Here is a 26,831-nt window from a genome sequence, read left to right on the forward strand (position 1 = left end):
GCAGCCAGCATTTAGCAATTTTGAAGCAGATGTAGCTTTCTGCTCACAATGCCATGACCTGATGAACACAGAGCTTCTGAAAGTATGACAGAGAAAAGACACGGTGTCAGCTCAAAACAGTACAATGCTTTGAGGTAAAACCCCAGGAACTGCTGGTGTGAGCTGCTACAGCTGGAAACCCTGCAGTCCTGTGTTGTGCTGTATTTGAGGATTTAAAGAAGCATCAGAAAAATGCAACTCAAATATGCAAAAAAGGTGTCAGGTGATAATTTATCACCATCTATTGAAAAAGCAGGAAACCTCAGTAAAGGTCCTTTTAACAAAGTTCATGTTAGTAAGCCTGTGGCTGCACAGACAAATGCCTCTCAAAGTTACCACCTCCAAAAAAAGTATGTGCTTATTCATCTCCCTTTTTAAGATGCTACCAAATAATCCTTGGTTTATTGGATAGCAAGTTCTCCTACAACTCTTGGCTCCAAAAAGAAGAAAGAATGTGGAGGATATAAAAAATAAACCATGTTGGGGTATCAAGAAGATCACAAAAAATATTAAAGAGACCTTTAAAAGAGTTTTATGTTAGTCTATGTTACCATAAACAAAATTTACTTGTTTGTTTGCAGACATTAATTTCTGCCCACAGTAGTTTTTAACAGTTTCTTCTAACATAACCATATAAATGAATGGATAGATTTTAAATGTTTTATTGCTTACAAGTTGTCAAATAGGGTAAAGGAACAAAAATCCTGTTTTCAAGAGGAATAGTTTCAGGTTTTTGTTTGGTTGTTTCAAAAATAACTGTTCTTAACATTTTGATAAACTCTTAAAAAATTAAAGCCTAATAAATCTGGAATGCTATTTTTGAGCCTTATCATATTGCACAAGTTCTCATGCTTATAAACTACTGCTTTTCATGTGCAAATGTAAGGCAATTACATCATCCCATCCAACAGTCTGAAATCTTTGAACCTGGTGCTTATTGTGAAGTTTTGATTTCCCTGTTAAAACTTTCAGGAGAGATCACAAAACAGAATAAAGTTTGATATTTATTAATACATATATTTTAAAGATTATTTTCTGAATGTAAAAAATATAAAAAGTTATCAGTGTTTACAAATTGTTCAAAATGTCCGAAGTACAAAAGGATACAGTACATTAGTTCTATGGAAGTGATTGTACTCTCTGGCACTGAATTCATCTTAACACTGTGGGCATGCAGAACACACACCAGAAAAACTCATGCATCAATCAGAACAAATAAGGAAGTAAGACAATGTGTTGCCTTCTCTGATTACAAATTCATTGCTTCTGTTAGTTTTCTTTCCTCAGGAATACCATTTACCTGCAAATAGATGAGAATTTATAGACTCCATCAGTGGTAGGTGACACTTCAACACTATTGATCTGTCAGTGGGTAGCACAGCATATAAAGAGTATTTATTAGTCCTTTATCAAGAGACACATTGGAGAAACACTACAAGTACAACCTGGACTAAAAGACAACATATACATGAAAAAGCTTGATTTGATTCCTTCTGGGGAGGGAGAGATCTGGGAAAAAAATGTTTATGACTGGGAATTCATGTTTGAGATCACAGTGCACAGGGAGACAAACTAAAAATGGAAAATGCAGTGTACATGCTATAGGCTTTTGCATTACAGGAATAGCCTATAAACTTTTTGCATTTAAGCACCTTAAAATGGTCCCATTAATTGACGGAAAGACCATTATAAAACTTAATATACCTTTTTGTATTGCAGACCACTAACCGTTTTCAGCAGTGCAATGTAAATGTTAAATGCAGGTTGTCACCTTTCATACAATTCTTTCCCAATTATATTTTAACTTAGTGAAACAGTCCAGCATAAAGTCAGTTATTACATCTGCATTTTTATATGAGGCTTTATCATTGGGCATTCAGATAGCTCCTGAAAAAGAGAGTGGTTATTAGATATGGTCTGCTCTTCAAATTATTAAGCATAGTCTCCTGAAGCTTTAAAATAGAAACATCTTATTCATGATGGTGACTGATAGTATGTTAATAATCCTGAATGTATTATTGGGAATTTTCTGTAGGAAAGGAAGAAGAAAGAATGTCTAGTTCTATCGTTTTTTCAGCCTTAGGTGTTTTCATTCTGTAAACTTCTTATTTGAACAGATCGATAACATTGACTGCTAAATTTGTAGGGATGCTACTAAAAAATCTCAGGAGCGCCTCAATTTTGCTGTAAAATGGTAACTTTCTAAATATCCAGCCTTCTGACAACACAAATCACAGATATCCTTTAGAAGATAAACTTCAAGAGACACATGCCATCATGTAACAAAAGTGCTTGCAGCCTCATGGAGTTACAAAGGAAGGTGTAATTGTCAACTGAGAGGAGGAAACGTTGTCTGTCCCAAATACATTTTTTCCTCCTCAATTTTTGAGAGCTTGTCACAGGCAGCAGTCTGTGATCAATATGTAAGAACAGATGAATCCTACCAAAATAATGTACTACAGAAGACAGAGACACAGGAGAATTTTTAAGATCTATTTTTATGGCAGTTCAGTGTGACTTGCAAGTGGCAAATGTGTGCCGGCATGTATTTCATACCTTTTCAAAAACCTCTCACTGCTGTCAGTATCCAGTACTACCAGGTGATTTTGCACCTTTTTAACTGCAAGACAAGACTGGAATTCTTGTGACAAAAAAAACCATAACAGAAGAGCTAAACTGGATGGCATTTTTATTCTACCTTCTAAATGCCTGCAGTACTGGGTGTTAAGAGTTATGCTAAATGTCAACCCAAACCCGGGCTGCAGGCTTTGGATTGAGACTTTGGCTGCCCAGGTCATCTACCATTTCCAGCATATGTATAATAAAGCAGACAAATAGATAAGCTAGCAGAGCTGCAGTCAGTTGGGTTTTGTTTGTTTGTTTTAATAAATATGGTTTTAATTTCCAGATAACAAAAAAAACAACACATGGGCAGAAGCATCTGTTATATACTTGCCTCAAATCTTTGAAATGTTGTCATACGAAAGTCTCCTTTCATCCCCGAAAGCAGTAATGAAGAAGAAGGATTTTGAATGAAAAGAAAGAGTTGCTTACGTAACTCCTAAGTTAAGACAGGACTTCCTCTTGGAGCTGTAGTTCCCATATTATGTTGAATACATATACAGAGAGAGCTTTGCTTAAATATCTCTTTGAATATTCAAAAATTATACTTTGGCCTCTACATTTTCCTTGTATGATCCTTATGCCCTTTCACAAGCCTTTAGATGTAACTTTTCTCAGACCTGATACACTAACCAGAGAGAACAACCAGCCATAGTCAGTCCTCTGAGGGGATTATTCACAACAGTCAGTACATTGGGATTTGTGAAAATGATGTGGAAGTGACAACTAAGACATGGAAGCCTGCAGCATGGATATGTGCCTCACCATGGATTCCCTAGTATCAACTCCACGTTTAGTAACAGTCATAAAGAGCTGCTCCTTCAGAGCTTAACTAGTATTGGTGGGAATTTTCCTATCAAGTTTCAGAGAATCTGAACAGTGCAGCAGCATTCAGGAATCTGGCTGTAGCTTCATGTTGTAACAGAAAATTATTTATACGAGGAGGCTTCTAACTTAGCTGTGCCAGATCCCGATCTCATGCTCAATCCTAATGTAGCATTCTCCTACGTGTTCAATCAATCCCATCCTAAAATTTCCTCTATTGTATCAAAAAAACAAAACAAAAATTTGGAATGACAATGCTGTAATACTTCCTTTTTCTGAAAATGGTTTCCACTGGCCATTGACTGGGTTTTGACTGGTGACTGCTCCGCATTGGCCACTTAATAGTTACAGTATTTTCTCAGTACTGACCTGCACTCTGCTGCTGTGGAATCTGAGTCTGATGTGGCAGGTTCCTACAAAAAATGATTTCATATCTTTAATGCTTCCATGCAAAGTCTGAACTATATTATGCATGAAAGTTCAGTATTTCAACCTCATTTTTTTGCTTATGAAGCAATAATCCGTTTCCACTATGCAAAGACAGTTGCCAAAAGGTTAGCCAAGCGAAAGAAAGGAAGGAAGGAAGGAAGGAAGGAAGGAAGGAAGAAAGAAAGAAAGAAAGAAAGAAAGAAAGAAAGAAAGAAAGAAAGAAAGAAAGAAAGAATTAGTGTCAAAGGATGGTTCCTATTATTTCACTTATCAACTAGGTTCAAAGGCTCCGACTTGGTGAAACACCAGAGGTAACAAGAGTCACTGTAGCTTTCTGATGTTATGCAAAGTTTGGTTTCCCTAAAGGATGAATACAGAAAAGGTGACACTATTTGCAACTTAATTATTGGCTGTGGAATGAATGAATGGTCAGCTAGTTTTAAACACAGAACCAGTTCACTTTTAAGGTAAAGTTACCTTTGTGTGGCCTGCTTAAGTGTCCATTTTAACAGCTAATTTCTTTTTACAGAAAGAAATTAGGGGTTGGAATGTAGGTGAAGTGGATAAATAATCTATGTACAACTCAAGAAAGCCCTTCTTAGTACAGGCTCTGGCATCCCAGTCATAAAAAACTGATACCCTGAATAGAGAAGAATCTGCTAAGACAGGATAGAGCACTTCACAGCAGTTGTACAAGAGGTAATTTATACAGCAGTTCTTTCTTGAGAATTTTGCTTTGGGACAGGGAGAAGAAAATGTTCTTCTAGCCTGTACCCACATTATGAAGGGAATTCAGGGCAAGTATGTGTAAATGAGGGCCAAGTTAGTGGTGGCACTGGACCAGCACCACTGGGGCTGTGCAGGCCTTCCATCTGAGGAGCTACCCCCTGGAGCTGGTGTCACAGCATGACCCGGGAAAGCAGCATCAGCCGCTCCCGAGGCTGCTGTTCACATCTGCTCAACTCCAGACACCTCAACCCAACCTTTCCAGAGATGTCTTTTTTCTATAGCACTACCAACCTCTCTGAAGATGAGCAAAGCACTGGATGCATTTGTATCAATAGTTTCATTAAGTTACTGAAAATTGAGCTTTAAGGAACAGAAGTGAATACTTTTCTGGTTTCTGATTTGGGGAGTGGCTGCAACAACAGAAACAGCAGAGATCTCCAAGTGTTCCCACAGGCAAGCCTGTGATGTCCGTGTAACAGAATATGCTCTTCTGCTCCATGTTAACATTTCAAACATAAACCATGTGTGACAGGTACCTGACTAACTACTTACACAGCCTGGCTTTTCTGGTATGAAACTACCACCAACCAGTGGTAGTTTTATACCAGGACTCCAAAGACACGGGTTAAGAGGCAGAGTGTCTAAAACAAACAGTCTTAATAGACTCCTCTGTCAAAAGCAGGTTTTCTCCAAAATATACAGATATGTAACTGTTCCACACAAACTTCTTGCCAAGTCTGCAGACTGAAACCCAACCATTTAATTCTGTAACAGTGGGCCTTTCTTTTTGCTTGAAATGCAAATATTGAAGCAACCTTCTTCAGCTACAGGGTCATTACTGATAACTCCCCTGTAGTAAACACATTTCTGAAGTCAAGCACTGGGACCCAAAGCTAAATCATGCAGCACAGAATTAGGAAACAGAAGAAAACCTGACCACTTACTGCTGGGTCTGCATCAGTGGCATGCTGGTGTGGTCGTAGCTGTCGGTGTGAAGCGGCGGGACCATCTCCCCCGTCACCGGGTGAAACACGGGCAGCGTGGAGAGGGGCCAGGCCACCTCCCTGTTCTTGGACATGTCACGAAGCTCTTTGGTTGACTTCTGTATAGCACTGTGGTGGACCAACTGGATGCTATTTCAAAAGGAAATAAAGTGGTAAACATGTATTTTAAGTGCTCTATCCAAACAGATAGACTTTTGCAGTTATTGTTTTCCTTAAAAATACAAGGACTTTGATGCATGCAAAGGGCTCTGTGCTGCAACAATTACAGTAAACATTTATAGAGTTAATTTAATAAATACTGGATTTATTTAATTTTTAAGGCAGTAATTATTTCATTAGATTTTACTGTCTGGATAAGTTTTTTCATAGGATCCAAGACTGTGCACCTTATGGCTAGCATTCCATTTCTTTGCTGCAGTTAAAATAAAAGGCTTGGTTAACTCCTGATTCTTGTGGTAGATTCATAAAAAGCTCATAGATTAATCTTAAAACACTCCATGTTATAGGCATTGGATGCCTTTCAGGATATTTGTTCTCCTGACCGCTGCCTTGAAGATAAAAGCTGGAACGTCGAATAACCAGGAGTATAAATTATATATTAACATTTTTATTCTAACAGCACTATTTTATTTTGAATTGACAGTTGTTAATTTCAAACCCTTTTTATGCTGGTCTATCCTTGCCAAGACTGATTTAAAAGCAGCTTTCACATTTATGAATTAAACCATGGACTAGAGAGAATGAAAGAAGATTGTGACACACATGTATGAAGCATGACAAGCTACTGAGAATGGAAATTAAATGGCAAAAGAAAAATAACAGGAAAGAAGACACTTACTCTGGTGTTTGCATGTTTCTCTTTTCCCTAAAAACAAAACAAAATTTATGAATTAAATAATAGCATTGATAGTTGGAACATTAAATCTGTCTGATGATGAAAATAGTACATGATTTAGAAATGCTGACAAGGTTAATTGCTAAATGCTACTTGGCAGCATTTGCAACTGGGTTTATGGTGAGGCCTCAATGAATGCACACACAGAGATGTGATACTGATGACAGACACACAGACACACACAGAAACAAAAATGCAAGTTAAAGAACAAGCTTCTGGCTGAAATAAATTCTATGACAAAATGAAATTGTATTTTGTGTAAGAAATGGCAGAAACTACGTTACTTGCTGCTTTCCTTTTATGTCTAAATTCAGTTCATCTCCTCAACAAGATTTAGTTTATAAAAGTTAGGGTTTTAGAAATTACTTAATATTGTCCTGAACCAACGATCCTTTATTAGTATTTTATTTGTTTGGGGCATTTTGGAGAGTTGTGCACATGTGGAGATATGTGGAGTTTTGTCTGGATGTTGAGATTTTTAATGCTTTCAACTAGAACTAAAGGCCCTGTGTCCATTCTCTTGGAAATTACTGTATGTGATTAGATGAGAAATAGTTCAACATTTCAAGATATCTTCTGGACTGTTTTAAATGAACTGAATGGAATTCTTCTAACAAATAGTCTTCTGTGCATTATAAGCTTAGAAAAATCTACAGTTACTTATTAGGGTGTCACAGTACTCACACTCCTTCCCGTCGGCAGCACATGATATAGGCAAGGATTAGAAAAAGCACCAGTGCTATTGCCGAGGGCACTGCCAGGGTAATTAGGAAATCCGAGTAATAGTCTCTGCTTTTCAGTGTATCAGAAGGTGGCTTGTATTCCCCACCATCGGGTAACACTCCCTCTCCACGAATCACTTCCTGAAAGGTGGAAACTTGTTTTGTGTTGTCGACCTGATACCCAGAAAAATAAAATTAAAAAAAAAAAAGACAAAAAGAAGACCATGATGTAAGTGACTGAATGTAAAAACAGACAGTATTTAACAAACCATAACATACACAAGAATCCATTATTACACATTTGACAGATTATATAGAATTGAATCCAATCACTTTTTTTAAAACAACAATAAAACCTTATATTTTGTTGAAAGCTTCTGATCCGTGTGGTTCTAAGTAGTTTTACAATAGGATTACTTCACTTGGAGCCTACCAGAGATACTATGTTTTTAGAGATTAATTTTAAGGATATAGTACACAAATGGTATTTGAGTAAAAATTCAGTACACATTTTTATTGCAAACTAATTATTTGATAATGGTTTCTTGTTGACGAATCAATTAATTCCTTACTAGTCTTCCTACATAACAATACTGCCCTCTCTTGTACAGAGGTGGTAGAAATGCAGAGGGGAGGACCCAGGATTCTGTTCCTCCTCCTTCCTACTGTGCTTCACAGCCAGTGCTCAAAAAAGCAAGAGGCACGAACTGAACTGCTGAGCACCGAGCAGCTCCACTGCCTCCCCCACCCACCCGCTGCTGGAAACTCCCTGACATCAGAGGTCCAGTCAGTCAATCACAGGAAGAGTTCCAAGGTTTTTTTTCTACCTCCTAATTCGAGTTCCTCCCAGAAGGCTGCATTCCTGGTCACAAGTAATTTTTATTTTATTTTTTTTTTAAGTCTATATCTAGTTTTTCTGTAAATGCAACCTTTTTTTTGCTACTGGCTTTCATGTTGCATTTTATTGTCTGCCTTTCCCACATGACTTTTCCATTTTCTGCCTTCATTTTCTTGTTATCTTCAGTCAGATGTTATTTTTAAATTTTAACAGTGTTGGTTTTAAAACTCTCTCCAGATCATTAATAAAAATAAATTATATTTGCCTGCAAAACTTGACCTTGATACTGTTAGTTGAGAAATCTTGCAATTGATGGTAATTTCTTTATAATTCATGCTTTAAGTAATAAAATGGTGTATTAAAATATATGCAATGCATGAGCAGGTTTTTATGGAATACTAGCAATGTTTTCTTGAGCTTCAAATGCATATATATATATATATATATATAAAGTGCAAGACAGTTTGACAAGAATTTATGTAATCTTCACTCATTGTATCTTTTGTGTCAGGCACACCCAGTTCCATCTGCCTGCTTAGCTGTGTCTCAGACCCTAAGCAATGCACTAAAAAAAGTGATGCACTTATGGAGGTGACTTACAGAAGCCCACACATGGCGTGAGACAATCTAGCAGAAAGACATATGAAGAGGACAGATGCATATGTTGCTCCTCTTTTCATAATCTAGTACCCACAAACTTTGATGTACGTGCTAACTACCAACTGCACCTCATAAAAAGCGGGATGAAGAGGATATGATGGTTGTGTTTTAACTCACTCCTCTGTTGTAAGCTCAATTCCCTCCCAGCCCATGGATCATGGGGGACCCTCAGCACAAGAAAGATATAGACCTGTTGGAAAGGGTCCAGAGAAGGGCCGCTAAGATGATCAAAGGCCTAGAGCACATCTGCTATGAAGACAGGCTGAGAGTTGGGGCTGTTCAGCCTGGAGAAGAGAAGGCTCCGGGGAGACCTGACAGTGGCCTTCCAGTGCATGAAGGGGGCCTACAGGAAAGCTGGGGAAGGACTTTTCATCAGAGAAGATAGTGATAGGACAAGGGGTAATGGTTTGAAACTGAGAGAGGGGAGATTTAGATATTAGGAAGAAATTCTTCACTGTAAGGTTAGTGAGGAACTGGAATAGGTTGCCCAGGGAGGTTGCTGATGCCCCATCCCTAGAGGTTTTTAAGGCCAGGTTGGATGAGGTTTTGTGCATCATTTCAGGGGCACTGAAGCAAGATGATCTTTAAGGTCCCTTCCAACTTTAATGATTCTATGATTCTATGACTTCCTGCCTGATGGCTCTCCTTGAGAAAAGCAGGCTGTGATTAGCCAGAGTGAAGCCTGGCTCCTTTTTCCCTTTTGATGCACCAGGTTCCAGCCTGCAGCAGCAATGCTGTTGGGAGCACTGAAGATCCCCAAGACAGCAGAAATTCAGTTGCTGTGGCATGCTGCCAAAAGCAGTGCTCAGTTCAGGAAGGTCGTGTCATGGGCTGCTGCAGAACACTGTGCTGCTCTGAGAACCTACTGCTGTTACACATCCCAGAGCGATCTCTGCTCTTCTCACAACTGCATAACAACGCTGGTTCATGATTAGTTTATGAGCCACTATTACTATCAGAGTTCTTTTTCTGGATAAATACTACCTCTACTAACCAGCTGCTGTTCATTCTACTGCTGATGCTAACATTAGTGCACTAGTACTCTGCTGCTCCTTTTGAAATTCACCGTTTCCTGAGGCTGTTTCTCTAGTTTCTCAAGACCTTTCTGAATTCTAGCCTGTCCTTCAGCACACCTGCAGATCCTTTCAGTTTAATGGGGACTGCAAATTTAATTTAATAAGCACATTCCATGATTCAGCTTATTACTGAAGAATGGCAAGGAATTATTAATAAATCTGCTGTGACTATGGCTGTCCAACCAGCTCTCCACTATGTCCTAGCTTCATCTAGGCCATGTTCCTGAACTTGCTTGTAAGACAGTATCAAAAAACTTTACCAAGAAGAAATTACATCTGCTTCTGCACCTCTATCTTACTTCTTGCTTGCACTGGTGCTCAATTCAAACAGAATTTAGCCTACATAGCAAAACCCTTTCACAGTCTTAAGAGTGCCTGCTAGATGGAAAACAACATCAAACAGTCATGACTAAGTGGATTTGGCAGAGCTGTCTGTCCAGGCTGGCAAAACTCTTACCTCAATTATGTCTGGCATAAAATATTGTACTTCTACAAACATCGTTTTTATGCAATAATAAAATAACTCACCAGAGAGATTTTACACCAGTCAATATGGAATTGAGTACGAAATTTTTTATCACAGGTTATTACAGGCTCCATTTCTTGGCTGCATCTCAGCTGATTTTGTGGGTTTTCCACTTCCCGTAAGCAGGAAGAGAATGGAACATCTGCCCCAACCATGACATAGACACTGCAGAGAGAGGAGTGTCCCACTGTCAGGATGCCTATCACAAATCATAACAATGCATGAACTATAACCTCCTCTTCCAAACATTATTGTTCATGGTAACATTCCCCTGTGCTTTAAAGACTAAAATTACTTTAGAAATTATTTTTTTTTTAACAGTATGCTTCACCTAAGCACACAACAGACTGAAATCAAAAGGATTCTTCTAGCTACTTATTACAAGTATTGTGTTTTGCTGCATAATGTAAATGTTTGCTCACCATCAGAGCTGTCAATTCCTACGAAGGCACAGAGCTCCAAGTGTGGGGTCTTCTTGAAAGTACATCAGTACAACTTTTGAAAATGGCATTAGGAGTATAATTTTATCTTAAGGAAATCTCAAGGCTTGCTCAGCATAGCATTTTTAAAAAGAATTTCTTCCCATGTTTGCAAAAAAAATTAATGAGAAGTAGTTATTTCTAAACCTAATACTAATATGAACCTGCCAAGTCCTCAGCTTCTCCTAAAATATTCTATAATGTAACTATGCACTGCCAACAAAATTTGCAGAATACTGAAAGATGAATGTAAACATAATATTTCATTTAGCATTACAGGACATAAGAGCTACCATGCTGACCATATTATTAATTTTCATTTTCAAATATGTAGAACTCTGCTTGTTGCCATCTAGCATATTAGGCATTATCTAACTAAATGTTTGCAATGCAGCCACTTGTATTAAGTGGCTCTGCTCTTCTGGCTAGTACAGAAGTTTCTTTAATTCTTTAGATGTGTTCAGAAACTACAGATGCACAAAAGTGCTGTTAAACAATATTTTCTGCACACGTCTGGGATATTGAACCCTCAGCATTTTCTTAGGTATTACTTGACTCTAAAATATCTAGAAGTAACTAAAAATAATATCTTTGCCAGGGAAAAGCATTACCACAACTATATTTTGAAAAGACTGAATCCTTATTAGTTTCTAACTGAAGTAGTATATTTCAGAACAGAATTTATGGTTACAAATCACAAGTGGTGTAGTGTATTCCTGCAGTTTATAGTCAGTAACCTGAGTTCCACAGATACCTCGGCTTATCACTTCCAGATGGAAGTCCACAGTCCTCCTGAAGCACATCACTAAATTCCACTAAGGAAGTGTACAGCTACAAATAACACTGATACATGCTAAAGGCTCTTAGAAATCTAAGTGGTTTTATAACCTATGCTCCATCACACCTTGTTTCAACATTTTGAGTTTTGTGCATTTGGGAAGCATTAAATACTTGAAAAGCATGCCAAATGACTGCTCAGAAGTAAGACTAGAATTACAAAATAAGCATATTTACTACCAACTGTCTTTGAATTAATATAATTTATCAGTATGCCTTGGATTGTATGCCTGTTGAAAGGGCATCCAAGATGATAAACCCACCATGTAATGGGGGCTTGGAACACCAGTAAGCTTTTCCTGTCTAATGTCAGGATATGAAGCAGTATTTGCAAAGTTTCTACAAAACCTGAAAAAATACTAAGCGTCTCAGTAAGAAGAAGAAAAAAAAAGAAAAGAGCAAAGCACTGCTTACCCCTCTTTCATGTCATTAATTGGAAGAGGAACTCTCCCTCCCCTGTCAAGGGCTGAAGTAATGTTTATGGCATTCAAGCGTTCTGGCTGCCAAACATTTTTAACTGCTCCGAGAAAGTCGCCAAGAACTTCGCTTGCTAACATTTCTTCTACATTCATATTCCTTATGAAGAACTCCGCTTGATACGGCAGAGGAAAATCTAGTTGTGATGGAAAAGGAAGAGTTTTACCTTAAACAAAGGCTTTGTACCCAATAATTAGAAGTCATGACTAACGTGGTATCGCTTTAAAACGGATACACTTTTCCAAAAATCTTGAATTTGAACTAGCTCATTTTGAACCTAATGTGTTTTTGTTTAATTAAATAGTTAGTACCATTAGCTGTTACTTAAGCTGAAAACCACTGGCTATTTATAAAACAACTGGGAGACAGGGAGCAGACTAGAGGAAGATTTTCAGCTGGTATATCTTCATTAAACAGGTAAAATTATATTCATGCTCTTTTGGGGGTCAAAACTGATCTGCAGCAACAGTGGATTCTCAACTGCAATACTCTAGCCTGTAAATATGTAAAAATTATTAAAAGAACCAGTTTTAATGACACGAATGTCCATATATGCCATAATCTATTGTTTTCTGAATCTGCCTATACAACTGTTCTGCATAAAGAACATACAGAATTAAGAAAACTAAACAACATGCAGAAAGAGAGTAAAACCCTTCATGCAAGGTCCATTTGAAAAGAGAGGGGAAAAACCTCAAAGTAACTGAAAAAAAATCAAGGGGTGGGTGGCAAAGAGACTCCTTATAGATGAGGAATCACAGTCATTCCTGACAGAAATAATCTGGATAAAAAGATAAAAGTAACAAATTAAATCAACACAGGGAAAATTCTCTTCCCCTTTCTGCTCCCGCATTTGGCTTGAACACAACTATTTTACAGTATTTTTTAATCTGAAAAGTACAGGAGCCCATAAGATGGTTTTGCTTGTTCAGCTCAAAACACAATCAGCTATTTTCTGTACATACCTTCTGCTGACATAATATTAATGATCAAATTATGTCTTGCTGTCTCAAAGGTACGCCTGTTATATGCAGTGATCTAGAGTGAAAAAGACATGATTACAAAACAACAATGCAAATATGAAAATCAGGTAAGTAAAACATCAATGAAAAATAATTTGATAATTTAGAAGCCCTTATCACCTTTTAAATGCTTTGCATCCTTATTTTGAAACGTACAAACATTCATTATTAATGTAACATTGGAAAGGTAAGGTCAATTAATTTGATGCAGTACCTTCAAGTAAAGATATGGGAATTTTCTGAACTAGTTGAATGCAATTATTCAAGGGGTATATTAGGAAATAATATATTTTGGTCCAGATAAAAGTGTTCTGCCATACATGTGTATTGCCTCTTACCTGCTATCTATCTTTAAGAACAATCAAAAGCAAACACTAATTTCTCCATTTCTCCATCCACCCTCCAGCCCCCCTCCAACAAAACTATAAGATCTACATTCATTGACAACTCCTGGGGAACTAAACATGATAGAGATAGTTCAATTCTAATATTTGGGATTGGGGTTTAGTTTTAGCTCTAGCCCCAGTGAAGTCATACTCCATGAATGGATTTGCAAGCACTGCTCCAACACAAGCAGTTTTTTAAAAAATCCTGGAATCTATAACTGATGGGGAACTGAAAGCTAGTAGGTAGCTGCAACATTAATGACTAATTTTTGGAAGCTTACGCCTTCATGATCAAAAAACATAAGGATACCAATCTTACTGTTCAAATGTACAAGATGCCTGAAATGCTCACAAGTGGTTACTCCTCTGTACTATACTCCCAAGTTGTAATATGAATATGTGCTCATTCATAAGAAATACAGAGTGAGGCTGGATATCAGTATAATTACATATTATTTTATCTTTCTTTTTTTTTTTCCCCTGAAGGATGAAAAATCTTTCATGAAACAAATTGAAAAAAACAAACTTTCTTCCTACTCTTAGACTTCAGTTCATTAATTTCAGAGACAAAGAAGAGGCAGAGGAGTGGCGACCCTGACAGAACTATGTTGCTTCTCAGCAAACAGAGCTACAAAATTTTGTGGCATTCATCATTAAAGAAGCAAAAGTAACAGATGTTGCACTTTTTTTAAGGGATTTAAATGAAAAGGAAAAATGCTCTGGAGTACTTTCTGCAGATTCACTTAAGTGCAGAGGGAAAATCTTACCTGGCACAATTACATCATTTCTAACATAACAATTTCATTATAAAAGTAATTAAAAAATCCGGTGATTTTTTCAATCCTCAATTCTGTTAAATTTTCAAAAGGGTTGAACTGTAGTTTAAACATTAACATTTAAACATTAATACATAATTAATACATTAATACATAACTCTCTGGTTGTACAAGCTCTATAGAGAAACAACAGTACCCACTCTGAGTCTGCACTCCAGCAGGGAGAGCTGCCAGGGTACACCATGCACCTGTACCAAGTAACAGTGACAGAGACTGTCTCTGCGCTCAGTGTTCATTCAGACACAAACTGTCTTTGCACAGCTTCAAAGGGGACTGAGTTCAAGAATGTTACCTGCTCTACTGCAGTGCTCTGCATAATGTGAGGCTCTTCCAATCATGAGGTTTCCCCAAATTAATTGACCTATCCATGACATCACTGCAGGAATTATGACATGATGAAAATTATATTCAGGCCAGGAATATGCAACCACTTCTCTCAGATGGCACTAGTGAGCAGATCAAATGCCATCTGCCCTCCACACGTACTACAGAATTAATTCAAAAGCTGCAATGAATTAATTTGTATGCTGGGCAAGATTGAGTTCAAATACAGGCTTGGGGTCAGGCATAGAATAGAGGGCTAGCTATAGATCCAAAAATCTAAAAGCACATGCCATTTTAAAAGGGCAATTTTAAATAATGGTTTCCTCTACAGAAAGCTAAGTGGAGTCTGCAAATCATTAATTTTACAAATGTGATTGATCCTGCTGGAATCACAACTGAATCAGATAGACAAAATGAAGCATAGGTGAAATTATCTACAGCGTAACTTAACATTTAGAGATGTTATTATTAAGGGAGAAAAACTATATCAAATGCTATTTAAAAAAACAAACAAACAAACAAACAAAAAATTTACCAAGGGTTTAAGACAAATGTACTGCTGACACAGCAAAATGAGCAAGCTAATGAGCAGTTTTCTACTTAACACTGAAGCACACAGTGTCTGCTTCAGTCTGCTGTGCACTGTACACATGGTGGAAAATTCCGTTCTTTTTCCATTTCAATAGCTGCTCAAGGAATAACTGGTTCTTTTAAACATTTGTGATAGTTATTTGTCAAAAACAAAGTGGTGGGTTTGTCACTGTTACACTTGTAAGAATATAATTAAATACATATAAGTGCTAATTATAATTAAATCTATCAATAAACAGGAATAATGAACTAGGGAATACTTGATGAAAAATAATTTAATTATTAAAGAAAAACAAAAACAAAAACCTGCTTATTGACTGAACACTATTTTCCAGTGGGGAAAAGTTTGGCCCATACTTAGGGTTGAACGTTACAAAGTTCAGAATTCAGTTACTCTTCAAGTACAGCTGTTTACAAAGCTTTTTGCCCTGTATTTTGAATAAAAAATTAATATATACATAATTTACTGAAATGAAATGTCTTTTAGCAAGATGAAGGGCAAGAATCAAAATTTATTTAATCTAGAAATATTAAGCTTAACTGGTTATTGCTATTTACTAGTTATACCTTAAAAGAAAAACATAAAATGTCATACAACTTGGCATTCTCTCAAAAGAGGATATAATGGTACCGAAGAGAAAACGTTATGGTCACAAGTCCCTCACCCTGCCTTAAAATCTCTTTTACATTATTGTAATTAACTTTTCATAAAAAGCCAAGAGGCAATACTTATTGACAGTTCTGAATCACAGTCTAAGCAAAAATACATCCTTTTGAATTTTTGAAAGAAATTACCTCAATGATGGTTGGTTTGCCCACATTTTCTACAGTTGGTGAGCCATACAGCACTCCATCACTGTATGGTGTCCTTTGTATATAGCGCAGCCACCCAGGTCTGTCAGGGTAACCCATTAAATTGGTATTAAATGTTATAGGATCATTACTTATTTCACCTAGGTAAGAAAAAATATATTAGAATTTTTGAAAGAAAATGCTACATGCTTTTTATATTTCCACTAGAAGGTCTTATTCTGACTTCCAATTATGTTTTCTAAACCTTTCCAAAAAGAAAAGGAGAAAAAAAAAAAAAGAAATTGTCAACCTTTACCATCAGAAATATGTGAACTCCTACTTAGCACTTTTTAAGTATTAAAAAATTTGTATCTGTGAAGTGCAACTGACTGCAGAGATTAATGTACTAGTACTTCCTAGACTGCTGGCTAACTGAGTGCCTGTGCTCATTAACTAGCAGATCTGACTTTTAGAGCTCAGTTTCACCTAGGATTGAAGCATCCAACCTCCTTACACAGCACAAAGGTCTGTCCTTCAATTCCCAGAAAATTTTATTTTACTTATGGTTTTAATGATGGCTCTAGAGACCCAATGTGAGTGGCAGGGCTTACTGTAAAGAGTGGCTTTATAATCATTAATGCTTGAAAGCTTCTGTTAGCATCAGGATATATGCACAGGTCTGCAGCACCAACAGCACGGCAGTAAGTCTTTCTCTAGAGAACAAGTTCATTCAGACATTCCTGCAGAATTAATCCACTGATGGCTACTAAGTACAATGGTCCAGATGCGATCTTTCAAAAACTCTCAAGGCAAACAAGTACAACAGTTCTCATGGCTTTTACTGATACGCTTCCAAATGGCCAGATTTGACTTGTTTATTGTAGCTTCTCTAAGCACTCCCAGATCCTCACCACTGTGGTGTGAGCACCTTACAGCTGAGGCACAGAACTTGAGCAAATCGGTCCTGAGCCTGCACAGTCTGCTCTGCACTTGGTTCTCCTCCTCTGAAAGGGCAATATCAGCAATTGTAGGACAAGTGACAAGTGAAGATAGCAGGCAAGCTGGCACAGAAGGCAGAAGCTGAGCCCAGGGAAGAAAGAATAGCCATCACCTCCTCCAGAGAGGAACAAAGGCTCTAAGACCTGTTGCCAAAGGCCAAGTAGTTTTCAGGTACACATTTTCACACCCACCTGGGTGAAAGGGACCAGAACCACACCAGACCACCAGCAGGGTCTAGCACAACTGTCCTCGCAATTCTCTCAGGATGTCCTAGCAATCTAATCTGTTGCATTCATAATAAAATTCCAAGCACCACAAATGATTTGGGGAAAATTCTGAAAGCCACCTGTTACACACTCTGTTTTGTCCTTCGTCAAGGTAGGCCATGCTAATGATCCATCACAGCAGGCAAAAATAAAAGCACCATGGTAACATCGGATCTTACAATGAATTTTTGGTATGATCAAAATTGTCTACAGGCACAGCAATTCCAGCACTATCTGATATCAGATTCATCCTGCCTTTGAATTGCATGAATGTCAAGAAATACTGGGGCTGTAGGGATTCAAAAGACAATCCATCATTGGTAAAACTTCAGGTTCCTACCAACTATGTACCAAAACTGGGAGAAAACTAGGGCAGAGACAAACTGTACTCTGCCAGTCCCTGTTACATGAAATGAAGACTCAGGTATACAGGTCAGGATAAACATCCATTATTCAAGGAGAGGAATTTTTTTTTAACATTTTGTTATATTCATGACAAAATTTAACCAATGCTACCAGAAGCTTATTTTTGTTTTATTTTAAAGTGAGTTTTGAAAATAGTACTTTCAAAACCATTCAAAAGCTCATTAATGAAACAGGTTTTGATTATGTGTGCACTGCACGTGTATTATAGGTTTTTTCCTATTTTTATAGGAAATTAGGAAATTTATATAAGTAGGATATTGCTATTATTCCTTTCCATTGCTGATAAGCACACGGGGCAGAATGCTCTCTATTTGTCTTCTAACCACCCCAGATTGTTTACACATATTCACCCGCCAATGGTCAATCCTTTAGCTTTACCTCAGTGTACATCAAAACACCATACTTAAGACATCACAGCTCTTCCTCTAAAAACAAACTACTTACTAACATTAAACTGTTCCTAAACATAGGAAGAAGGCTGAATCCAAAGGAATATTTGTTTCAAATTAAAGAAAACTTCCTTATGTAGTGTCATATTTTCCTTATTTAGTCTCATATTTTACATAAACTTCCATAGATAAATGGCACTTTTAACAGACATAATAATTAAATTTCCACAATTTTGCATATAATGTAAAATGTTAGATATATAATGTGTTGTTTTGCCTTCCCAAATCATTAAGCCCATTTTTTCACAATACACAATTCTATACATCTTTTTGCAAATGATGATCACAAACCAGAACATTTTAAACTTGCAGGACCACATATTTGGTTTCATTTGAAGATATTTCAATAGAAATAAAAGCCTGTCCTCCGTATGTTATATGCTGAACTGTAAGGTCTGATAAATAGACTTGAATTTTTAAAAACTTTTTTTTTCCCCCTACATTTTTATATAATATGGAAGATCTTAGCATCCCATACCAGGCTTTGGGTACGGAGGAAATTCCCCCTTAAAGTACTCTCTCTCCAAAACATGAACAAAAAGAACTCCAGCAGAAGGGTATACATTCCGATCAGAGTGCACCTTAGACAGAATCGTGTACACTGGAAAGCAGAAGGAAAGATAAGAGACAGAAAAAAGGAAAATGAGACATGCTCCAGATAATACAGCATGCATTTCAACAGCGATGTGGGCATCTGGGAGCAGGAAAGCAACAAATATTAGATACCTGTTAATAAGTTTTTAAAAAGGTTGCACAGATTTGATAACAGAATGCAGAGCAAACCCTCTTTTTGCCCAACAGTCCCTTTCAACATTGCAATAAACAAAACCAGCTACTTTAGGATTTCAGAAGTTGTATGAGCTCTTTATTTTTATTGCAATGAAAAAAAAACAACAAGGGAGGCTATTGTAATTTTATAGTTTGTTTATTTGTAATATTGCATGAATAAAAACACATTAAATGAATGACACAATCGTGTTTTCTTGATATTTTACATCAAAATAAGGAATGTGAAAAACATGGAGGAACCTTACCAATCAATGGTACTGATTCCTCACTGAATGGAAAAGGTAGATTTTTCAGTTCTTGTGCAGAAAAGGACAAATTAAGTCACTTCAGCTCAGGATTTCTGTAAGTTCTTAAAGACTGATTTTCTTAGACCAGCAAGTTCTGGTAACGTACATCTAAAAATCTGGTTAGTTGTATTGGTATTGCAGGATGAAAAAGAAGGCCAGTTAGGTGTCACTGATTGCAAACAAAAAAACAAAGCCATGTTTTACAGGACTCAGAATTAAAGACCTTAAGGGAACTTGATTCAGAACAGCATATGTAATAGCAATATGCTATTTTTTGTGTAGTTACAAATTCAGATTATAAAAGCAAATCTTATTTAGGTGTAACACATTTGACACAGTACTATATACACATTTTAATGACTTAGAAGAATACAAAAATCACTATGATACTTAAATAGGTAAGAAACAAGTTTAAAAAATAAGCAGAAATGGAGTATACTGATCTAATCAGTGTTTCTCATGGTGTTTGAACAGGACACACTGTAGGTCATATTACTATTCAATTTTCAGTCAATGCCCTGAAAGAATCAATCATTGCTGATAATTTTTGCCAATGAGATGAGGATTACTCAAGTGGTAAATAAAGACAGGTCACAGACACAGAGACAAACAGCTACCTGCCTTGCTTCCTGAACTGATAGGAAATTTACCAGAAGTCACATCTCCAAAGACTACCGGCCATACACCATGGAGGTACTGTCACAGGGAAAAGAGACTATAAAAGAGACTTCAGAGTCATTGGAACAAACTCATAGCAACAAACTCATGCCTCTCAGAAAACAAAAGGGCTCATTTCAATACTCGGATCAGTAAACATGATAAATTTGAAATGTGTATGAAGCTCATGTAATTCTCTAATTCTGGCACAATTTCTCCAGCTTTATCATTATACCAGCCTTACTTGAGATCTGCTTAAAAGGCCACTGCTAATTAGCCATTAATCACAGACATTCCATCCCTCTCACCACGTACTCCTCGTGGAATCTATCTCACCTAATTTTAGATGCCTACAGAAACAACATACACCACTGAGTTAGTCAGGCTCCTTTTATAGTCAGTGGAAAAGAAACAGATGCTTCTAGGGGTTGATTAATTTGATTTCTCTGGTAAAATGAGATGAATCATGCCCTAGATCCTGACCACACTGACTAGAACTCGACTGACTGTAGAGGCAGCTGAAAGGAGATGCAGACATCTGCAATGTAGACCTCTACATTTAGTTACAGACTTCCCAGTCTTTGAGCCTGGTATTGCAGAATTAATAAGACTCAAGCTCTGGATATACTACTGATTGAATTCCACAGCACTTGATTTTTACCACTTTTCAACACAGTACTGAACAGACTAACTTTTTAAACAATTTAACCTTAAAGACATAATTAAAATGGATCCTGGAACTTAAATAATACAATTTTGTGTGGTTAATAAACCAGCTACTGTAATTTTAATTAAGTAGACTTGATTTAAGTACTGTAACGTAGCTATTTGATTTGCATAAGTAAAATTAATAAAATGATGACCCAAAAACCTTATGCACTCACTCCTCTGAATGAGCTATAAACAGAACAAGGAAGCCAATTTATTTCCTTAAAAATACTCTCAAGAAAAGCTGAAACCAGTAATTTCTACCATTAATAGAGCAGAAAAGCTGACCAAAAACATGGTGGCTGGCAGAAAATGTGTCAAGTGTATAGCATAATTAATTTTTTAATTTCCGAAGCCTTAACTCTACAATGAAAAACTATTTCAAACAGGAAGAACAGTGAAAAAAATAATGTATTTTTTATCCATCAGCAAAAGTTTTAGAAAGGAAGAAGGATAAAAAAATCAGCAGTTACTGAAAACACCCCCTATAACATATTTCTTTTATCTGTTAGAGGAAATCTATTGCCACCACTAAATGCCTGTCCATTCCTAGTAATTAGACATTCTCCATTGCTGAAGTAAGCATACCAATAAGGATTTAATGCAGATATAAAACAGTGATTTTGGTGAAAGTCTAAAAATGTGTCTCAGAAGGAAAAAACCCACAAACCTATTTTCTTATAATGATAAACACACTGTAATGACATAAGTATGGAGATTAGGAATTCAAAAGTTCTCATCCACCTTGATAGAGAAGCTCTCTTATTTTTCCTGCATGAAGTTCCCTCAAAATCAGAAGGAAAATGATGTGTCTTCAGCCCACTACAGCAATCACTGCTTTTCAGTAACAAAAAGCTATTTTCTTCAGAAGCTTTTAAAAGCCACAATTACTTTCATAAGACTGCCTGAGAGTGGAAATGAATGCGTAATCATCTTAGGTGATCTAGGGATGAAATTTAATACACTTACCAACTTCTAGATATCAAGCTAATACAGCAGACTGCTGGATGTGAATTGCCAGGGCAGCAGGAAAACTATGATACAGTTGTCATCACAGAATCATGGTGGAATGACTCGCATAACTGAAGTCATGCAATGGATGGCTATAAACTCTTCAGAAAGGACAGGCAAGGCAGCAGAGGCAGTGGGGTAGCCCTGGATTGTTAGGGAGTGATTCCATTGTCTAGAGCTTAATGATGGTGACAATAGGATTGAGTGTTTATGGGTATGAATCAGGGGAAGGCCAACACAGTGGCAGATATCACAGTGGCAGTCTGTTATAGACCACCTAACCAAGCTGTAGAGGCAGATGAAACATTCTATAAGAAGCTGGGAGAAGTTGCTCAATCACTAGCTCTAGTGAAGAGTCTAAGAGGTTCCTGGAGTATGTACAAGTCAATTACCTGACACAGCTTAAGACAACTAGGGAAGATGCCCCACTGGATCTGTTGCTTGTAGGTAATGTGGTGGTTGGAGGCCACCTTGGGCATATTGTTCACAAAATGTTAAGAGTTTTTTATTCTTGGAGAAGCAAGGAGAGAGAGCAGCAGAACTGCTTTCTAACAACTAAGGCCAGTTGTGCCCTGGGTACCCAGTCTGCTGGGTTGGAAGACAGGGATGGAGAGCAAAATGAAGCCCCAATAATCCAAGGGGAAATGGTTAATGACTCGCTACACCACCTAGACACACCCAAGGGTACTGGGGGAGCTGGGAGAAGTGCTCATCAACCCACCTTCCATCATTTATCAGCAGTCCTGGTGACCTAGGGAGGTCCCAGATGACTGGAGGTTAGCAAATGTAAGAACAGCCAGAACAATCCAGGGAACTACAGGCCTGCCAGCCTGACTTTGGTGCCAGAGAAGATTATGGAGCAGGTAATCTTGAGTGCCATCACATGTCACATCCAGGACAAGCCAGGTGATCAAGTCCAGTCAGCATGAGTTTATGAAAGGCAGGTCCTGCTTGACCAACCTATCTCTTTCTATGACAAGGTGACCCAATTAGGGGATCAGAGAAAGGCTGTGGTTGTTGTTTTCTTGGACTTTAGTAAAGCCTTTGACAGCATTTTCCATGACATTCTCCTGGAGAAACTGGCTGCTCATGGTTTAGATGGGCACAGTCTTCACTAGGTAAAAAAATAACCAGAAATAACCTGATGTGGGGGCCAATCCACTTTGCCTGCCTGAACGACCAATCAATGCAAAGCCCTTTCTCAGCTAGTGTACACTAGCTAAAATATTCTGTGTACTTGCATAAATGACAGTACAAGAGTCCTTTTACATATGTATATGGAAAGGTTTTTAATTGTTACAGACAAGTTATTGTATTAAGCAAACTGCAGAGGTATCTCTGAGCAACCAACAGTGGTAAGAAAATGTGCAATATTAGGTGTACACACAGCCATTATTTCAAGCAAAGCTACAGCAACAGGAAAAGCTGAGGAAGACTCACAAAGACAGGCAAGTCTGCAAATGTTTAACAGATTGAAGAAATTTAAAATTTTCCAAATTACTTACCTTGAAAGAACATCTTATTCCTAAAATAAACACATTACTGAAAAAGCAAGAGTAATATTAAAAGCAGATTTGACTAAACCAACATGGGACTTATATTTACAACCTAAACTCACCATTCTTCTCAACAGCCTTTTTTCTGCTGATAATATAACTGTGGGCTTGCTTAGTCGTCCAGTTAACTGTTCCATTATTGCCATCAGCAGAGCTTAACAAAAAAGCTTTTCAGAATAAAACAAATGCAAAAAAAATTAAAATTAGTCAGATTAACAGACTCCCATAAATCAAGTACCAGATGGGATCAGATGCCTTCTAAACCAGCTCTTGGTATTACTCAGAGTTCAGGAACCTTGGGTTAAAAACTGGTGGTGTTTGATTCAAATATAAAAAACATAATAATCTTTCTGACATTCACCTTTTTGACACCCATTTTTGCAAACAAGATAAATTTACACTAAATGCTTAAGCCTCTGCAGACACTTCTGCTGACATAATTGTACCGTTAATAAAGATAATTAAGAGCACTCTCTGATAAACATATTTGCACTGGCAAAACCTCATATGCAGGCAAAGACATACTGAAGATACTTTCCCTGGCATAGTATATTTTGACCAAAGCAGGGAAAGTAATATAACCAAGAGCACAGCTTTGATTATATAAATATGCTCTGCTTATATAAAGACACATGGGGCTGATCTCTTTCCATTGTAGGTATAATCAATACTTAAGTTTGAAAAAAGAACTAGTTAAAAATTGTTGTCTTCATCCCACACAGCTAGAACACAGCCTGAAAACAGCTGGATCAGTGCAGCTGAAGGTGCTTAAATGTGACGAGGAGCAAATGATTACAGGAAACAGAAAACAGCTGTGGAGCTGACAAAAATACTCCATTTACCAGTAGCAGAACTACCTGAGAAAGCTCCCTCCTCGCTTCCCACTTTTTGTTCTCTTGTTCCCTTTCTTCTGTGATGAATAATAGATGTAGCAGCTGTTTGTATAGTTACATACCAGCTGAAAGTGCAGAGGGAAGGAACTGCAGTCAGATGCTAGGAAAGGGAAAGTGGCCATAATAAACACTGTTTCTTTTGAAATAGATTGGGAGCAAGAACTCAGTCAAACCTCAGTTAAAAGATTAGCATCTTAACTTCCTTCTAAGAATAGCAATTTCAGAAACAACAAGTAGCTGTACTTGCATACAGGTACACCACTTTACAGGAAGAAATTATTATTCCTGGCAAACACTCAAGGGATGCAAATACATTTGCACTAGACACTTAAACATCTGTGGAAACTTCTACTGATGTAGTTGCACCCATCAGCTATTACGTTACTGATACCACATTCTTCAAACAGAATTTAGAAGGCCAAACAGATCTGGCTTAAGCAGTAGTCAGGATACAAAAATATTCTATCTATACATATGAGCGAGCCATTTATTAATGATAATTTACACAAAGCACCTAAAATTGAATTGAAGATGAAGTGTAAAAAAAAAATAATTATGCATTCTAATTGCCATACCAACACACTATTGTTTTCAAATTATTAATTTCTATTAAGTTGCTTTAGATTTTCAACATGCACAAAAGATCTGATTAAACAAAAAGTTATTCTTCACATCCAGTGTTTTACACCTGCTTTACAAGATGCACAACTTTCTCCCTGCTGAATTAATGTGCATACATTGCAAGCTTTAACATAGTACCATCCTATAGATTATCCAACTCAGTGCTGCATATGACCTGTAGTGTAGTTTTCTATAATTCTTGGAATGCTTAAGAAAAAAGGTAAAACAAGGTTGTTACAATATTTCAACAATATAAGCCAGGCAATCAGGAGCCTGTCAGCTAACAAACCAGCACCAAGTAAACAATATAAAATTCTATTGCTGAATCATTCAATGAAGAAATGTATTATACTTATCACAGTCAACAAGGATTTAATGCAACTTTTCAGACACTTTGGATAAGCCCACAAGTTTTTTTCTGATAAAGATAGCAAGAATGACATGTTACCCTTAGATATACAGTGCATACCTAGCACTTTGATGGAGAAACTAGATACAAAATAATTCTGGCATATTTAAATTTATTTTTTAAAATCCAGGTTCCAAGACCTATGTTTTAATATAAATGATCAGTGTCTTTGATTTGGCTTCAGAAGTTGTGCCAGGTTTAGCTGTGGGGACTGAAGTGATTATCTGTCTACCTCTTCATCCTACACTGCATTTCACAGCCGAACCAGGAAAGTAAGCAGTGTGTCTGTTTTCAGATCATAGAGTTTACACTGTAATTTTCTAATAGAAATATATATCACCATCTATTTGATCTCAAATGACAGCTGTGAAATGAAGCAATTCAGGAGCACACTTCCCATTCAACAGCTTTCACCACAGGAGAGGCAGTCTCAAACAAGAGAATCAGGCTACTGGATAGTTAATTTGTTATATTTCTAGTGGGCCTCTCAAGGTTCTGGCACTGGCCTTATCCAATTTGACTTATATATAAATACATACATATATATATGAGATAACTTGGATGTATAATATACACAGATAAAATTTGCAGGTAAAAACAAAGACTAGAACAAATTAACAAATAATGAACATGCCACTAACACAGAAAAATCTGCATTTTGGTAAAAAGGTAATCAGTGATGTGCAGTTCCATATAATAAAATGTAAATGCACACCCAGGAGCCAAGGCAGCATGCCATATGCACACTACAGGGCACGGACTTCAGGGATGCTGCACTTTGATAAAAAACTAGGGACATGTCAGGTAATACCTGGTTGAACAGAAGCTTTCAGCAGAAGACTGCTTAAACGGCTGATACGTAAACATCAAGAAGCAGGGAGATTTTATTTTTGTATTTGACACAGAAATGACCACTATTCAAATGCTGTGTCTAGTACTTACATAGAGCCTTCAAGAAGCATAGTGACAAGATGAAGAAAGCTCAGGAAAGATCTGTGAATATGATTACAGGATGACAAGAGGCCTTATGCTACAGAATGCAGGGATTCAAATGATGCATTTTATCAAAGACATAGTTTAAAATTCATTTGATCAGCCTTGTACTCATGCTGAAAAAAATATTACTAGTATCAGGCTCTTCAGATTGTTAACAAGTTGCCACAGCACCCACCAGTGCTTCTAACAGCAGGAGCAACTCTCAGCTCTGTGCCCAAGATTTGAAAATGCCTAGATGAAGCACATCCAGTGTTTTTTCTTTTATTCAGTTGATACTTAAATGTTATTTTTCTTAAATATTTTTCTTTAATTATATTTTTATTGATTTTATGTTATATTTATATTATTTTGTACTACTTTTCCATTTAATTATATTTGCATAGGTTTTACATAAAGGCTGTAATTATTAACAGCAGAATATTTAGCAGAGAATATACCCACAACTTCTGCCCATGTCACAACGAAAAAAGGATCTAAGTATCATGGATCAGATTCACTTGCCCCATTCCTTTACTGTACTGTAACACCCACCCACCATCCTGCACCCTTAGCTATCCTCCTTACTGCTTTTCTGAAGTAGGATCTCGAGCCCATCTCCCCCACTACTAACAGCTCCAGCTCTAAAAACACATCATTTCCTCTCTCACATCTCCTT

General features: G+C 37.1%; 1 protein-coding gene across 1 annotated transcript; it reads right to left on the reverse strand.

Moving 5' to 3' along the window:
- Positions 1–1,032: 1,032 nt before the first annotated feature.
- Positions 1,033–23,418, reverse strand: SGCE (sarcoglycan, epsilon). Its single transcript, XM_009994910.1, has 10 exons — positions 23,320–23,418; positions 16,113–16,270; positions 13,124–13,196; positions 12,096–12,294; positions 10,368–10,530; positions 7,228–7,439; positions 6,487–6,513; positions 5,589–5,777; positions 3,856–3,899; positions 1,033–1,339 (listed from the first exon to the last, which is right to left on the reverse strand). The coding sequence occupies exons 2-10, from the start codon at positions 16,227–16,229 to the stop codon at positions 1,323–1,325; spliced, it is 1,041 nt and encodes a 346-aa protein (XP_009993212.1). The 5' UTR covers positions 16,230–16,270; positions 23,320–23,418; the 3' UTR covers positions 1,033–1,322.
- Positions 23,419–26,831: the final 3,413 nt, after the last annotated feature.

This window comes from Chaetura pelagica, unplaced genomic scaffold (genome assembly GCF_000747805.2).
Source record: "Chaetura pelagica isolate M959 unplaced genomic scaffold, ChaPel_1.0 scaffold12, whole genome shotgun sequence".
Lineage (NCBI taxonomy): Eukaryota > Metazoa > Chordata > Aves > Apodiformes > Apodidae > Chaetura > Chaetura pelagica.

Coding starts and splice junctions, on each gene's coding strand:
- SGCE (XM_009994910.1), bottom strand. CDS start 16,229: ATGGGTTACCCTGACAGACCTGGGTGGCTGCGCTATATACAAAGGACA. Junction 12,295..13,123: donor TAATATTATGTCAGCAGAAG/GTATGTACAGAA, acceptor CATCACAACTAG/ATTTTCCTCTGCCGTATCAA. Junction 10,531..12,095: donor ATTAATGACATGAAAGAGGG/GTAAGCAGTGCT, acceptor CTCTCTCTGCAG/TGTCTATGTCATGGTTGGGG.